This window comes from Poecilia reticulata, linkage group LG13 (genome assembly GCF_000633615.1).
Source record: "Poecilia reticulata strain Guanapo linkage group LG13, Guppy_female_1.0+MT, whole genome shotgun sequence".
Classification (NCBI taxonomy): domain Eukaryota; kingdom Metazoa; phylum Chordata; class Actinopteri; order Cyprinodontiformes; family Poeciliidae; genus Poecilia; species Poecilia reticulata.
In genome coordinates, this window is record NC_024343.1 from 1,597,437 (window position 1) to 1,612,782 (window position 15,346).

At 40.4% G+C, this 15,346-nt stretch overlaps 2 protein-coding genes across 2 annotated transcripts in view; one reads left to right on the forward strand and one right to left on the reverse strand.

Moving 5' to 3' along the window:
• Positions 1–464: 464 nt before the first annotated feature.
• On the reverse strand, positions 465–8,231 carry ywhag2 (3-monooxygenase/tryptophan 5-monooxygenase activation protein, gamma polypeptide 2). Its single transcript, XM_008424899.2, has 2 exons — positions 7,954–8,231; positions 465–3,530 (listed from the first exon to the last, which is right to left on the reverse strand). Exons 1-2 carry the CDS (start codon positions 8,038–8,040, stop codon positions 2,874–2,876), a joined length of 744 nt encoding a protein of 247 aa, XP_008423121.1. The 5' UTR covers positions 8,041–8,231; the 3' UTR covers positions 465–2,873.
• A 248-nt stretch (positions 8,232–8,479) lies between these two features.
• Positions 8,480–15,346, forward strand: part of LOC103474139 (RIMS-binding protein 2) — a 17,308-nt gene continuing 10,441 nt past the window's right edge. Inside the window, exon 1 of the mRNA XM_008424900.2 lies at positions 8,480–8,497. Within this exon, the coding sequence (XP_008423122.2) occupies positions 8,495–8,497 (3 nt within the window). The 5' untranslated portion in view covers positions 8,480–8,494. The remainder of the gene's footprint in view (positions 8,498–15,346) is intronic.

The window sequence follows — 15,346 nt, forward strand, 5'->3', positions numbered from 1 at the left end:
TGCATGTTTGAGGAATTCTTTAATCTCCCACGGCAACCATTAAGCTGAGCAAAACGCCTCAGTGGACCTAGCCCCGCCTACAAGCTGCAGCTCCTCTGTGCTGCAGTTTCCAAGCTTCTTCCTGGCCACACCTCAGCTCCTTCAGACTAGCCAGCAGCAGTTAGCAAACTGGTAGATGCACATCAGCTGAGCTCATTATAGGAGCTACTTCTCAATGCAACGCTGTTAAAAAATATTGGTAAAGGGTTAATAGAAGAGCCATGTTGTAATGACTTCCTCAAGTTTCACAAAGAGCAGGAGGTTTTAAAGAGACAGAGACCCTATTTCACATTATAACTGTTACTGTAACAGTTGCTTGATTAATACTTCCCCTTTAACGCCGCTAAAAATGGAGAGATGAGCTGCGTTGATGCAATGATGGCAATATGTGGCTAAAATAGACAAAAAATGAATATATAGCTTGATAGCAATAAACAAATAACTTTAATGGACAACAGATGGCAACCAAAAGAATAAAATAAACTAACCATACAGGCTGTATCCCCAGTTTCACCATTAGGTCAGATCCTCTGGATCCAACTACCTCATAACTTGTACATGCATGATGCTGAGTCACAGAAACAACAGAATAAAAGCCAAATAAGCAGAGAAAACTGAATGAAAAGTAAAAAAAAAAGAAGGAGCAATGCAAAGTCTCTTAGCAACGATGAAAGTCCCAGACATGTTTTTCTTTTACAAATAACTTAAAAAAAAAAAAAACAACAAAAAACTGAATATTGAATTAAAATAAAATCGAGCTTTTGGAGCTGCGATACATTTAAAAATAAATCAAAGCAGCTGTGGCATACTGTGAGCTCATGCAGGCTGATTCAGGATGGAGAAGCATAATTGGCACACATGAACAAGGTTGTGTTACTGGCCTTAAGGCTTCTGGTTTCCCTCTTAAATCCATCAAACCACCGATTTAAAAAAAATGATAAAAGTTGATCAACCTGCTGTCCATGTGATATATTATTAATCTATAGAAGTAGCAGCATTAATGACAACAAATCTGTGCAGCAGCTTTTTTTTGTGTGTGTTTGTTCTGAACCTTTAGTAAATTTTCTAAGCGTTCTCTGTTTTGTAACGTTGTGCATTAGTGTTTAATGTGCATAACTATAACATGCTTGCAGGATGTTCAAAATACAATAATAGATTCCCTTTTTTTAATGCTAGAGATTTACTCGCAAATGAGGCATGTAGAAACGATACAGGCACGGAGAATAAAGCACACGAAACAATAAAACGAGCTTCGGATGAAGGGCTTTCTCTTAAAAGCAACGTGTACTCACGGGTGACGACACAACAATACACTGGACCACCGAGGAAATGGTGCATGTATAATTTAGTCATATTCTTTTTTATTATCATAGCTATTATTCCGGTTCTTGTGCAACTGCTACATAATGACTCACATTCAAGATATTTTTGTCACTCAGAAAAACAGCTAAAAGGTATAAAAACAAATAGAAAAAAAAATCAGAAACAAAATATGGTCCATGTAGGCGGATTCATAACAGAAACATTGAGCCTGGAAACGTCACCATTGTCATTTCAAACTGGATAGCATGACAGAAAAAAAGTACTTAAATACTGTTCAGAGAACAAAATATATCATAATCATTCTTCAAAGTGGAAAAAAAAAACACCAGTCAATAAGATTAAGAAAGCACTGGTGGGTTATTTTTTTTTTCTCTATTTTTTTTGTAAATTATCCTTTTTTTTCTTTCATTAACAAATTAAATACACATATTGCATGTCACTAAAGCAACGCCCGTTACAGGTCAATTTTTACGATCACCATTTTGGTATAGCAAATCAAAAATAAAATAAAATAAATTAGAAATTAAAAAAAAAAATCAACATTAGACAAAGCCTGTTTTTTTTCTCAATCATATGAATACTTAACACCCACAGTATAAGTTAATAAAGTCAAGCTACTGTATATAAATACATCACCAGCATGCACAATATTGAATAAGCAATATTATTGTTGTCATCTTACACTGAAGAAACAGTATAGTAGGCATGTGCATTTAATAAAACGAACACAGAAGTAAACCACAAACTCTGAAGCTGCTTTAATTTGTTTGTTTTTTTTGTCTTTTTTTTCCATTTTTGTAATTCATTTCATTAAGTCTCTACCTTTTAGTAACCCTCGCCTCCAAAAGAATCAGTGGCTCGAATGACACAACAGACTTATCCATAAGATGTCAAAAACATTTAAATTAGCAGTAAGGGAGCTAATTTTGACCTAATTTTCAAAATGAAATAACCGTGTAAAAATTTAGGGGATTTTTGCTGATTTTTCTACTTGTCAGAGTATCATTAACAGCTTTCAGGGCCCTTTCATCTACTACTGGAACCAATGCAGCTTAGTTATTTTTTTTTTTTGTGAGACCTTTTTTTTAAATTCCCCATTCAAGCATTTTCTCTCTCAAGTGACTCAAATGCATCTCTATCACGCAAAATCTAAGTAAGCAGCTTATCTCGACAGAACAAGATCAGTTCCTATGCCAGTGTGAGGCTGCCATTTCAATCCAACAACAACCACTTCAGGCTGATTGACTGACGTATCAGTGGTTTTTGGCAAATGTCAAAGAGAAAACCAAGAAGACAGAGGCCCCACCTCTCAACTGTCATATATATTTCGATATATATTGAACTAAGATTTTAACCTCCCACTCTCACCTCTCTTTTTGATTCTTTTCTTTTAACACATGGAAAAATAAAGAACTGCTGCTGCGGTAGTTTCATCGGCAAAAGCGGCTGCCAAAGTCCACCGGCCCTCCGTAATTTTTTTGACTTTTTGATTTTCGAGGTGAGGCTTCCCTTTAGTTGTTGCCCTCCCCGCCCTCGTCGTCCTGCTGGTCACTTGTCCACAGTGTCAAGTTGTCTCGGAGCAGCTGCATGATGAGAGTGGAGTCTTTGTAGGAGTCCTCGTTGAGGGTGTCCAGCTCGGCGATGGCGTCATCGAAGGCGGTCTTGGCCAGATGGCAGGCCTGCTCCGGGGCGTTCTGGATCTCGTAGTAAAACACAGAGTAGTTGAGAGCCAGGCCCAGGCGGATGGGGTGGGTGGGCTGCATGTGCTCCTTGCTGATCTCATGGGCCTCGTTGTAGGCCTTCTCCGAGGACTCCACCACAGTGGCCCTCTTCTCACCGGTGGCCACCTCGGCCAGGTACCGGTAGTAGTCGCCCTTCATCTTCAGGTAGAACACCTTGCTCTCGTGCTGCGTGTCGCTGCAGTTCTTGATCAGAAAGTTGTCCAGGAGGTTGAGCACGTCCTGGCACACGGCCTCCAGCTCTTTCTCAATCTTCTCCCGGTAGGCCCGCACCATCTCAATCTTCTTCTCGTTGCCGTCAGCGGAGGTTTTCTGCTCTATGCTGGAGATCACCCTCCAGGAGGAGCGTCGGGCTCCCACCACGTTTTTGTAAGCCACAGACAACAGGTTCCTCTCCTCGTTGGACAGAGCCTCATTCAGTTCCGTCACCTGGAAGACAGAGCGCGAATACTGTTAATTCTGAAGAGCCATGCCAATGAATCACTAACCTCTCACACAAACTGGATCTGCCTGAAACCAACAAAGAGAAGTCCATATCTGAGATGCTTCTGGTCATTAAACCACCAATCAAGCTGATGACATGAGCTTTCAAAAAGCAAGTCAACTTTGTGGAACCAAAGAGGCATTTAGTTGAACTCCAGTTGCTAAAGAAAAAACTTCCCCTGGTTGAAGTCCAGTGATCAATTCAAAGTACTTCATCAAAACCCATAAAGGTTCTTTTACTAGGAAAAAGAAACATTCCTTTTCCATCATCATGATGGAAGATGATGATGGAAGAAATCCTGAGCTTCAGGATTTTGGTTACTAACCGAAATCCTGATTAGTAAGTCAATGCATTAGCATTCTTGCATTGAATGCTAAAGATATTAGAAAAAAAGTTCTAATGTATGGACAGCTGATCAAATATTGCGTCCAAGCAAACTTTTATGACATTGCTCACCTTGAGGTTACAACAAATCCTAACCCATGGTGTTTCTTCCTTTTAATTTCCTGACCCTCTGGATGAACACACCACTTGTCATTGCTATGTCATATCATCCTTGAGGTGTGAAGCTGACTCAGACCTACCAAAGTCAGCTGTGACTGCATGGCTTGAGGTCTGAGACGTAACATTGGTGGGTTGACTTCAACCCTCAGAAAAACACTGAAGTCACTCTTTATGTTAAGTCCCTCTCTATACTACCTCTGGTGTTAATAGATTACCAATCAAGCTGTCAATATTTCACGCTTTCAAAACTGTGAAGAGAAACTCTGTGTAAAACTTAGAGTAGTCAAGCTGTTATGCATAAAATAATTGTCAGAAACTCGCTCTAGGTTAGGTTTAAACACACCGGTTGGGTGAGGAGCTTTTCAGTTTGATTCAGTTTTCTGGCAAACAACAATCCCAGCCTAATTATCATCAATTATGGACTTCAATGTGACTCATCCAATGTGTGTTAATGGAAAAAAGTATGTGCATGACACAATGGTCCTTAAATACCCTAACCACACCGTCAATCATCACTATGCCAAACCCTCAACCTGCAAAGTCAGCTAAACCCTAAATAAATCGACTGATACAGGGCTGTTACTACTATGCTTGGCGTCTCTGAGGTGTAACCCTGGCAGGTTGACTTCAAGCCCCCAATCACCTCAGATCTCAGAGTAATTTACAAAATTAAGCCACCATTGAGTAGCCAAGGAGGCAGGGGCAATAGAGTGTTATTTCTAAGATAAACGTCAGAAACCTGTTATTAAGCACACATCATTTCAGTGCAGTTTTATTTTCCATTGATGAAACATCCTCTGGCTGAATTTCAGTGATTTGACACATCTCACTGCAACCCTTCCAGTAGGCGTCGGTGGAGATAAATAGTGAGTTTGAATTACTGACTCACCTTAAATCTATTGGCCCTGTGGTCACTGTCGAGCCACAAAACCTGCTCACCTCCACCTCTGTTGGGGTTTTGACAACCATGGCTGGAGCAGGGTCACCTCAATCTTCTCAAGTGACTAAGGGTACATTCACACCAGCACTGTTTAGTTCGCTTTAATTCAACTCTGGTTCATTTGCCTAGAAAATACAGTTTGTTTGGGGTGATGTGACCAAAAAAAAGGTCCGCCAAAAAACCTAGGCTTCTGTTCAGTTGAAGTGAACTCTGGTGCGGTTTGAATGCATATGTGAACGCCAAGCAGACCAGAGTCCACTCCAAAGGCAGGAAGCAGCCTGTACCGCAAGGCATCCTGGGTAAATACAAATAAAACAAATACGTGAGTCGTGTAATGTAACTCAGTTTCTGTTTATATTCCATGAAGAAGGAGCTCGTGCCCAGTGTTTACTTCAGTGGTTCTTGGTGCAGCGCCACCACAGGCGAGGTGGGGAAACGTTTTTTCTAAAGGTTTTGGTTTTTTTTATACAATGCAGTGTGAAAATGAACCGCACTAGCTGAAAATGTAACAAACGTTACAATTTTGATCCAAAGTTGAACCATGTCTACCACACTATCAGGTGTGAAAACACCCGAAAACAAGCTATAGAACATTCAAAGCCCTCCAAATTATTTAGGAGGAAAAAAAAAACTCCTTCAAATTCATCTACAGCTTCCTTTTCCTCTGATTCCAATGAAATCAGATCCCTTGAGAATGAACTTTAATAATGATTTCTCTGGAGAGAAGCAATCATTAGATTTTTCTAGCTGTACTCATTTGGCTGCCGACCGTCCTTCTTCCACGGCAAAGAGGATGAACAATATTTCACTCATCATGCGCAATTCCCAGTTTCCATGGCAATTTATTCATTTAGTGCACCAGTAGTTCCAGCTGCCACGTGTGCAGCTAATGCCTGCTAGAGAGAAATGATATTCAAGATCGTTGGGGGATTAGCAGGAAGGGTACCCACCTCTCAACTGAAGGGGGTTAGGGAGAGGAAAGGCAAGAGAAGGAGGGACAGAGACGGTTAATGTCCTCTCACAGGGACCCGAGCGGGAAGGTGGGGGGCGGGTGGCTGCAGCGTAAGTGAAAACCGTGACTGCACGGACGGTTCACATGTCCCAGTGACCTTCTCTCCGGCTCAAAATGACCTTTTTACCTTAAGTGACATCACTCTGAGCCGAGCTGTAATATTTAGACTCGACTGCATCGGCTGGATCGGACCGTAGATCCGGTCTGGTTAAAACTGATCACACAGAAAACACAGGTAATGACTATTTGCTATGGGAGGAGCAATTATTTCTCATTTACTGTTCAGTGCTCAGGATGGAGGAAGGTGACGTCACAGCGAGTGGGTGGAGAGGGGATGGACTCGTCCAAGCTTCCTTCAACACCTCAGTGTTAAGTTCAGGAACAAACCATTCATTGGTTCAATTCTTAATATTCTGTAAAAAAAAAAAAAAAAAACGTGCTGGTATCAACATTTTTGATGATTTCAAGCAAATATGCTTTAGTTTTAGAGCATATTTTTCATGAGGCTAACATGAAGGTGACAGGGCCTCCCTGTTCCGTGGGCCGCAATGGCATAGGGATTCCCCTTGGTTAGAGGCTGTTTGGGCCCAGTTTGGAACTGACTGACACAGCAGATTGGACAGAAGAGAATGGAATCCCTTCTTACAGCGATAAATGAAGCACAAGGTAGCAAAACGGTTTCCTTCATTAGCAGAGATGGTTTTAATCTGGGCGTCAGCTCAAGGATGTTGCCGGTACCAGTGACACAGCGATTTTTTTTTTATCTTGATATGTCATAAAAGGAGGCAGGAGAAGGAAAAAGGAAAAAGGGAGGAAGAGAGGCAAGCAGACAAAGGATCTGTTCTCAGCGTTGACAAATAGGAGCTGAGGGAGCTAATGTGAGACAGCCCATCCATGCCATCCACTTCACATCAGCTATTACGCCGTTAAATCAGGAGCTGTTAACCTGAAAGCGACTCCAAATTGCTGCATCGGATGCACGCCGAGGAGACGGCAGAGGAAGAAATCTGCTCAAACTGACTCACTGCAGTATGACAGAGAATGTTCCAGAGAGAACCTGCTGAATCCTACCTTTTGTTTCAAAGGAGAGAGCAGCTCCTGTTGGGTGTATTTGAGTAAAAGGTTGGATAAAACATGTTGAAAAGGAGCAGTAGTGTATAATTTATGACAAAGACAAGGAGGAGGAGGAGTGGGAGTAAGGTGGGGGGAGGGAGATGGTGATGGAGACGGTGGAGGTGGTGGAGGGGGAGGAGGAGGTGGAGGTGGAGGAGGAGGCAGCAGCAGATGATAGGCTTTCTTTTTTTTTATTTCTGAGGAAACTCACATTGCTCCCAGCACCTCTTCCTCCCAAAACGGAGGAAAATGAGACAGAGCGGTACCGGAAGATTAAATCATGAATACGACATTAAGAAATCTGTTGATGCATTGCAGCAGGACCGTCACTCTGATGCCAGGCTCCCATCTCAGTCCACAGATGAACGTCAGGGCCTGCATGCGTTCTCATTGTAACATCCTCTGAGTCGACAGAAAGGCACCGCCCAATGAGCAGCGGCAGCAGTAGAACACGGCCTGGACCCGACTCAGAGGACAGAGGTAGGGGTAGGGGTGGCAGAGGAGGCTGAGGTGTGGGGGGGGCTGGACCCTACTCAGAGGACAGAGGTAGGGGTAGGGGTAGGAGAGGAGGCGGAGGAGGGGCTGGACCCAACTCAGAGGACAAATGGGGGTTGAGAGGGGTGAGCTGCAATCCAGCTGATGACAATGTAATAAAGAGATTTACAGCTATTTTACAGCAGCTGCTGAGTGTGGTAGCTGTTAAAACAGACCTAACAAGAACCAGAAGCACATTCCCACCCATCCCTCAGTCATCATCATCATCATCATCATCCCCCCCCTGCTGTTGGATTGGACTTACCGACTTCATGGCTGCTGCCATATCATCATATCTCTCTGCCTGCTCGGCCAGCCTGGCTTTCTGCACCAGCTGCTCGCGGTCGACCATTTTCTCTACTGGTTAGTGCTGGGAGGGGACGGGGGGCTTTGCTCGGTGGAGCTGCGCGACTTGGTCTTCGTGGATGAAAACGGCTGATATTTGAAATCGCAATGCAGTGAATTCCTAGGCGAAGCGAGCGCTGCAGCTGTTCCCTGCTGTCTGTCTGAGGCTCAGCGCAGACGGGACACCCTCTCTCCTCTCCCTCTCTTTCTCTCTCTCCTCTCTCTACCCCCTCCCTACATGCCTTCCTCCTCCTCCTCCTCTTCACACACTCTCCATGGGCTGCGTCATCACTCGGGAAGGTGGGTGTCTGTGCAAATGATGTAACACTCCATACATGGGAGACAGACAGACATGAGCAGGAGGATGGGGATGGATGGCACTGAAGGCCTTCTGGGAAATGGAGTTTATTGAAGTGGCAGCAGCATGCTGGTGCAGAAAGCAGGGAATCAACTGGCATTGAATGGTAAGCTGTTATAAGACATAATCGCACATAAAATACATTTATAGGGTGTTCTTTCTCCACTGGTAGTCCGGGAATATTTGTTACATTTTCAGCTTTGAAACCCTTGGAAAAATATGTTCTCCTCYTCGCCTGTGATGGCGTTGCAACAAGAACCACTGAAGGAAACGAGAAGAAAACCTCTGAAGAAGACATGAGCGCAACTTCCTTTCTTCACAAAATGTAAATAGATGGAGTGGCCTCCGATTTTAGCAGTAGTAAGATTTCTCTTTTTGTCTTTGTTGAAAGACCATGAGTCATTTCTCCTGCTAGCGCAGGACTTGCTGTATTTACCCAGAATGCCCTGAACTCTAGTTGAGCGGTTTGGCGTTCACATATGCATTAGAACCACACCAGAGTTCACTTCAACCAAAGAGGGTGTGGTTGTGAGGCCTTGTGGCGTTACGGGGATTTGAAGGGGTGGAGGTCTCATGCTGACCCTGATGAGATGCCGCCCTGGATGGATGCCCATGTCTCCCATATCAGAAACAGCCACTGTGTCTGTGCTTCAGCAGGCCTGGGTACCTGCATACCAAGGAAGTAATTGAGCCATTTTGATTCAGGCTTGTTGAACCAGGCGCTCATCTAAATAGAAGCAACTGACTGGCTTCAGAGCTCATATAATTAGTAGACAGAGTCCACCTGTGTGTAGTTTAACCTCAGTATAAACACAGTTGTCTGAGAACATCAGACAACAAATGGCATCATGAAGACCAAGTACCACAGCAGACAGGTCAGGGAGGACGTTACGGAGGAGTTTAAAGTAGAGTTAGGTTGTAAAGTTATGTCCCAAGATAATAAAGTTATATGCCACAAAATGGGAAATGAACACCACAAATACAAACCTTCCACAACTCGATAAGAAGAGAGTTAAAGAATATGAGGGAGGTTCCTGATTATTGTAGAGAAACTGCAGAAATTCACACTTTCGGTAAGAAACTTTGCTGAGAGTTCACCAATAAGTTGCTTACTCTCAACATCTGATTCATATAGAGGAATAGTAAGAAGAAAGACATTCTAAATCTAAAAAAATCCCAACCCATAAACTACATAGACGAAACGGTAAACCTGGGGAAGAAGCCTGTCTGGTCAGATCAGACCAGCATCAAAGTTTTTGGCCAACATGCAAAACACCACAAGTGGAGGAAAATGAACCATGTAGATCCCAGCAAGTTTCAGATTTAATGGGAAGATTGGAGCTACATTCAGTTGTGTCCTGAAAAACAAAACTGCTTATTGGACAGTTTTGTCCAATAAACTCCTGCTTGAACTTCACCTTACAGCAGAACAATTAGAACAAAGAGACAGTTTAGATTAATTCACGGTCATATGTTAGTTTGCATACACTCTCCATTCAGTTAACTCTTCAGACTTACCAAAAAGTATTTGTAGCTATCATTGAGGTGATGTCACATTTTGTTGGTCTGTGACATAAAATTACAATACAAAACATTGACAAAAAGTTAAAAAAAAACCAAAATACTCAGGGTTAGAGATACTGATTTATAAACCTCTATAAAAGATTTCAGCTGAAACAACTACTCACTAGAATATTTAATATCTCTCATTTTATTTAAAWTTTTGATTTTAAGCCTCAATTACAACATCAAGATTAGTCATTGTTTGATTTTGATATATAGGTTAAAGTAGAAAATTTGATTAACTTAAAATCACCTCAAGGATTTTTCTACTGTAACTGTTTAAATATCAATAGGCTTTGTTTGTATTTTGATCTAGAGATATTTTGATTTCAGATTCTTAATCTGACTGAGTTTTTCTCACGATGCTGTCTCTCCCAACCTGCAACTTTAGCTGTTACAGCTCCACCTTCTGGTCAGGATCAGTAAAGAAACTGTGGGACTGTTAGTTAAAACCTGCTTGAATGAAACTTAAGAAAGACTGTTCCAGGACAAGCATTGATGATTTAGCTTCACTTTCTTTACTTCTTTCGCTTCTGGGGAAATTCATGTGTTACATTGTGCAAACATTTAACCTGATAAAACAAAATACAGAGTAATTAAGCAACAGATTAGGATAAGCATGTTCTGAACTGGCTCTTTCGAGTATCGCGTGTCTCATATTTGATGTGACTGTGTGTTAACATTTGTGTTCCCAATAAACCCTCTGGATTAATCAGAAAAATATTGATCATGCTTGACTTACATTGTCTCTCATTTAGAGTCTGGAAGAAAAACTACAAGAACACAAGAAAAAAATATTTCTACCCATCCATCCATCCATCCATCCATCCATCCATCCATCCATCCATCCATCCATCCATCCATCCATCCATCCATCCATCCATCCATCCATTTACTTGTGCTTATCCGGGGTTGGATAGCAGTCTAAGTAGGGAGGCCCAGACTTCCCTCTCCTCTGCCAGATAAAAAAAAATACATGATAGCCAGTGAAATTAGAGTAAATGTGAAAGAAACATTTCCCAATTTTTCTCATTTGTCCATTTGCTGTAAGGTCAGACAGTGGTAGTGCCAAAGGAGCCTTAGAAACAGATTCAGAGCTCTCGCTATTATGATGGATCTCAGTGACATTATTTTTATTCTGTTTCCTACATTTCTTCAGATTGGGGTATGACCTGTTTTTTTTGTTTGTTTTTTTTAGCGTTTTAGCCAACATCCTGTTGTCAAGCAGGTTTTGTTTAAATTGCTTCTTGAAGGCCTGTAGCCTGAGTGGTATAATGTGGTTAGTCACAGTGAATTCATAATATAACAAGAGACAAATAATTTTTAGAAGAGGATGGATTTGAGTTTCTGTTAGGAAAATAATAATCAGGAAAAAATGTCTGACTTAAAATCAAATTTGTGTGGTGACATTTAAGCGTGTCAGTCAAATCTCTAGGGGAAGATTTAGCCTAAATACTTTTTCACTGCAAGTAATTACTATTTAAACAGTACTCTGAGTACTTTTCTTTTGGCACCTAAATTTCAAGTTTCACCAGCATACCTAAGTAAATGGTTTTAGTCTGCCAGCCCAACATTATCAGTGGACCCCATCTGACAATGGCTTACAAAAGTTTCTGAATGCGCTGCTGCTCAGAGCGAGACCACAGAAAACGTAGCAAAGCACACAAACCCCCAAATTTTGCAGCGCTCTAAGAAGCCACAAGTTAGTTTATTTTTACACTGCAACTGAAATGTGTGGTTTGCAGACTGGGTAGCATGATTTGTGTGAAATAATCAGCAAGCTTCATACATTGCGCATTTACTTGGTATGTCCTGTTCAGATACTTTTGGGGATGGATTTTATTTTTCGATAACAAAATGTCAGCAATTGTTACSAACTCTTTTGTGGGAATCATTTTGCTGGGACGCTGACATTGGCTAGTGGTAAAAGATTCACGTTTAGAAAATCTTGTTCTGGTGGGATTTTCTTGATAGTTACAATGTAAGTCTATTTGAGGTCTTTGTGGGAAAAAAAAGTGCCAAGCTGAGCTGCACCCCATTCAGTGTTCAGTTGTTTATTGTTTGAAATGTTCACATATTAATGTCTTCTTACATATTTTTATCCCTAGAAAAGAAATGTATTTATTTGCACTTAAAAAACAAAAATGTAAATTTTTAAGAAAATTCCAACTGAGAATAAAACTAGGCTAAATAACTGGGATTAATCCCTTTACCCCTCGCTATTAAGAGTAGAGTTAAAACAACTTTAGTGAGTAACCGCTACTGGTCTGAGTAAGGTTTTCTACACTTTTCTCTCTAGGATGTAACATTATTAAGTTTTTTCATGATCAGTCCATTTCAAATCACAGCATCTCAATAAGAACCAGATCTGGGCTTTGACCCAACCCAGGATTTTCCATTTTTGAATTCTTTGGTGGATTTATTGGTATGTTTTGGGTCACTGACCACATTGAAAGGTCAATTTCTGCTTCAGGTTTATTTTTCTCACATGTTTCATATTTCCCCCTTATACAGTGTAGGTGCACCATGAATTTTATATGGTATAATCTAAAGTGGATGTGACCATGAGACATCCACTTTCATGCTTCACAGTTGTTAAGAAGCTCTTTTCTAGGACTGCTATAAAATGTCCTCTATTCTGGTGTCCAAATAATTCAGACTCATCTGTCTAATGAACGTTAATTCTGGAATCTTTGACTACATTCTTTCTGGCAACTTGAGATTTTTTGTTGTTCTCTGAGAGTAAATGTTTCCTGTTGTTTTTTTAAATTGTTTATTGAGAAACAAATACTTAAGAGTGCAGTTGAGGATTAAAACCTCTGTAGTCACAGGGCTGTAATAGTGAGTAGTGTTTCCTGAAACATTTTGTTGAGAACTTACATTTGTCTACAGCTGCTGGTAATGGAAAAAATTGCAATACAGTGCAGACACTGTATTGCACCTTTGTCTAAATCAGTGTTTCTCAACCTTTTTTGGCCCAGCGCCCCCATAGCCTTTATCCAGGTCCCTCACCACCCCCCACCAAAGAATTTGCAGGCTACTTTGCACTGATTATTATTTTATCATTAATATTACTATCACTATTGTAGATGTTTTGATTTTTATGCTTGTTTCTGTATTTATCATCAAAAATAATTTCCCAGGGAACAAAAAAGTAATGGGAATAGAAATTATTTTCACATGTGTCTATGAAAAATGCAATGAACATTCAACTTTAATTGGTAGGCCTAACAGCAGCCAGTCAGAGTGGAAAAAATATTCTTATTTTGTGCCATTTTCTAGTTGTTAAATCTTGCACAAAATGACCAGATAAAAGATGTACAACATGCCAGTTTAAACTTTGATCTATTTGCAAAACGACTGAGCTCTGCAACATTAAAACATGGATAGAACTGTAACTACATTAATCATAACTCTTCTTCTCTTCGGTTCAGCTCTGTGCTGCCTTCAGGAGAATGGGACATCAGAGTATCATCCATAAAACTTCGCCCTCATGGCATTTATTGTGCAAACCAGACCTTCCCATGGAAAAACACTGGAAGGTGTTAAAAGTTCCAGATCCTTCTAATGCCATATAAATATGAGACAGAAACATGGATTATATCTTTATATAGACCTGTTTATTGATTTATAGATTAATAGTTTTACTGGACAGAAATGACAAAGAACAAATCTGGTTCTTAATCAAATCCTAATGAGTCAAATTGAAAGTGTCATGGAGTCATCAGCCTCATGACATTAAAACTGACATGAAGAATAATATTGAAGAAATAAATATGTCAAATCTAATTAAAAACATAAATAAGTGATAAGTTATTTACTGTTATGGTCTGTAAGATATTTATTCTCAGTACTAGATGTGATCTCAACAAACCCATGGCACTTCAACAATATTTTACAGTTTATTTGGAAATAGTGTCTGTTTATTCTTGCCATACACTCCTCTGTATTAATTATTGCTCCACAGGTCTTGCCATACCAGTTTATTCCTCCGTATTTACTTTAGTTTCTTACTTTATTCTTGCATTTTGTTCTTCATTCATTTCCATTTAGTTTCATTTGATTAGTATTATCCTCTCTTGGTTTATTGCCATGTCCACTTTAGTTTATTTCCTGTTGCTAGATTTATTTTATCGTTTAATCGACGATTAAACATCATGTGTTTCACATCATGTGTTGATTTTTCACCGTTCAGCGTCGGATTCTCTGCTTTTATGCCATAATTCACATCTAGTTTGTCACTCCGTTTTATGTTCCGCTTCTCCTGTTTCAGAGTTTTGCACAATGTGCTCGTCTCTTTTTTTTAACCCCCTAAGGTGCAGGGCGATCGGGAAGAGTATCGATGAGGAAAAGGCAGACTGACATAAACCTTTTAAAACAACGGAAACAATTTCGGTCTTCTGATTATTGAAATTTAAAAGTGCTGTGTTGCTCTATTACCTCCGTTTCATAGCGGAGCGCTTACAGCACCGGTGTTAACCAGGGGTGAAAGTAGTTTTAAATTCTTGGGGGTACTTTGACAGAAGTATAAAGCACACTTTGGAGTTTCTATGCTAATACAATTTTTGCGACACGATAAAAGCTGTGTAGCTCTTGAATTGCTACGAAGTGGAGCTGTATTTCCCTCATCCCACTGGCTGCAATGTCGACACGTTGAGATGCCGTGAGTCCTAAATTCTGAACATAGCCTTCCACATCAGGTTGATGGGGTAACAAGTCCAGAAGGGAACCACAGACATCTCTCCCAGGCCAGACTAGACACATAGATCATCTTCTCATCAGTTCATTTTAAATCCTGAATCATATTCAAAAACAATCTAATTATTATTAATGATAATGTCACTAAAAGCTGCTACTGCTGCTCATCTGATGGAGACATAAGAGAGAAGCAACAATTCTTTTAAAAACAGATATAAATATTTGTTTACCAGTTGGTAAAATAGTTAGAATACAAGAAAAGTGAAAAACCAACAGACTCATAACCAGTTTACAGGAAAGCATAGAAATTGACTCATTTATCTCCTTCCCGGCTATCAGCAATGTGGGCTGCTGATGCTGTGCTGCTGTTGATGTCAAGCTCTCAGTTACACAGAAAAGGTGGAAGACATTACGTTCTGTATGTTGTTTACGTTTCCGCACCGTACAGAACAAATGTGTTCGAGTGGGTTGTTTAAAACCCATCAAATATGGAGCGGCAGCAGCATCATTTCTTTGCGATCATCCTTTATTCTATTTCTATACTAACGTCTAAATTTATTAAATTAAACCAAAATTATTTATTTGCTCTTCTCCAAGCAGGCAAAATTTCTTGTCACAATTTACAACAGCAGCAGCAGAGAATGTCTGTAAGTTACATTTAATTTTACTTTTAAGATATTTTTAAGTCAAGTAT

Excerpts from the sequence above, each read along its gene's own strand:
- ywhag2 (XM_008424899.2), bottom strand. The coding sequence starts at position 8,040 with ATGGTCGACCGCGAGCAGCTGGTGCAGAAAGCCAGGCTGGCCGAGCAG. Across the intron at positions 3,531-7,953 it reads TGGCAGCAGCCATGAAGTCG|GTGACGGAACTGAATGAGGC; the intron begins GTAAGTCCAATC and ends TCTGTCTTCCAG.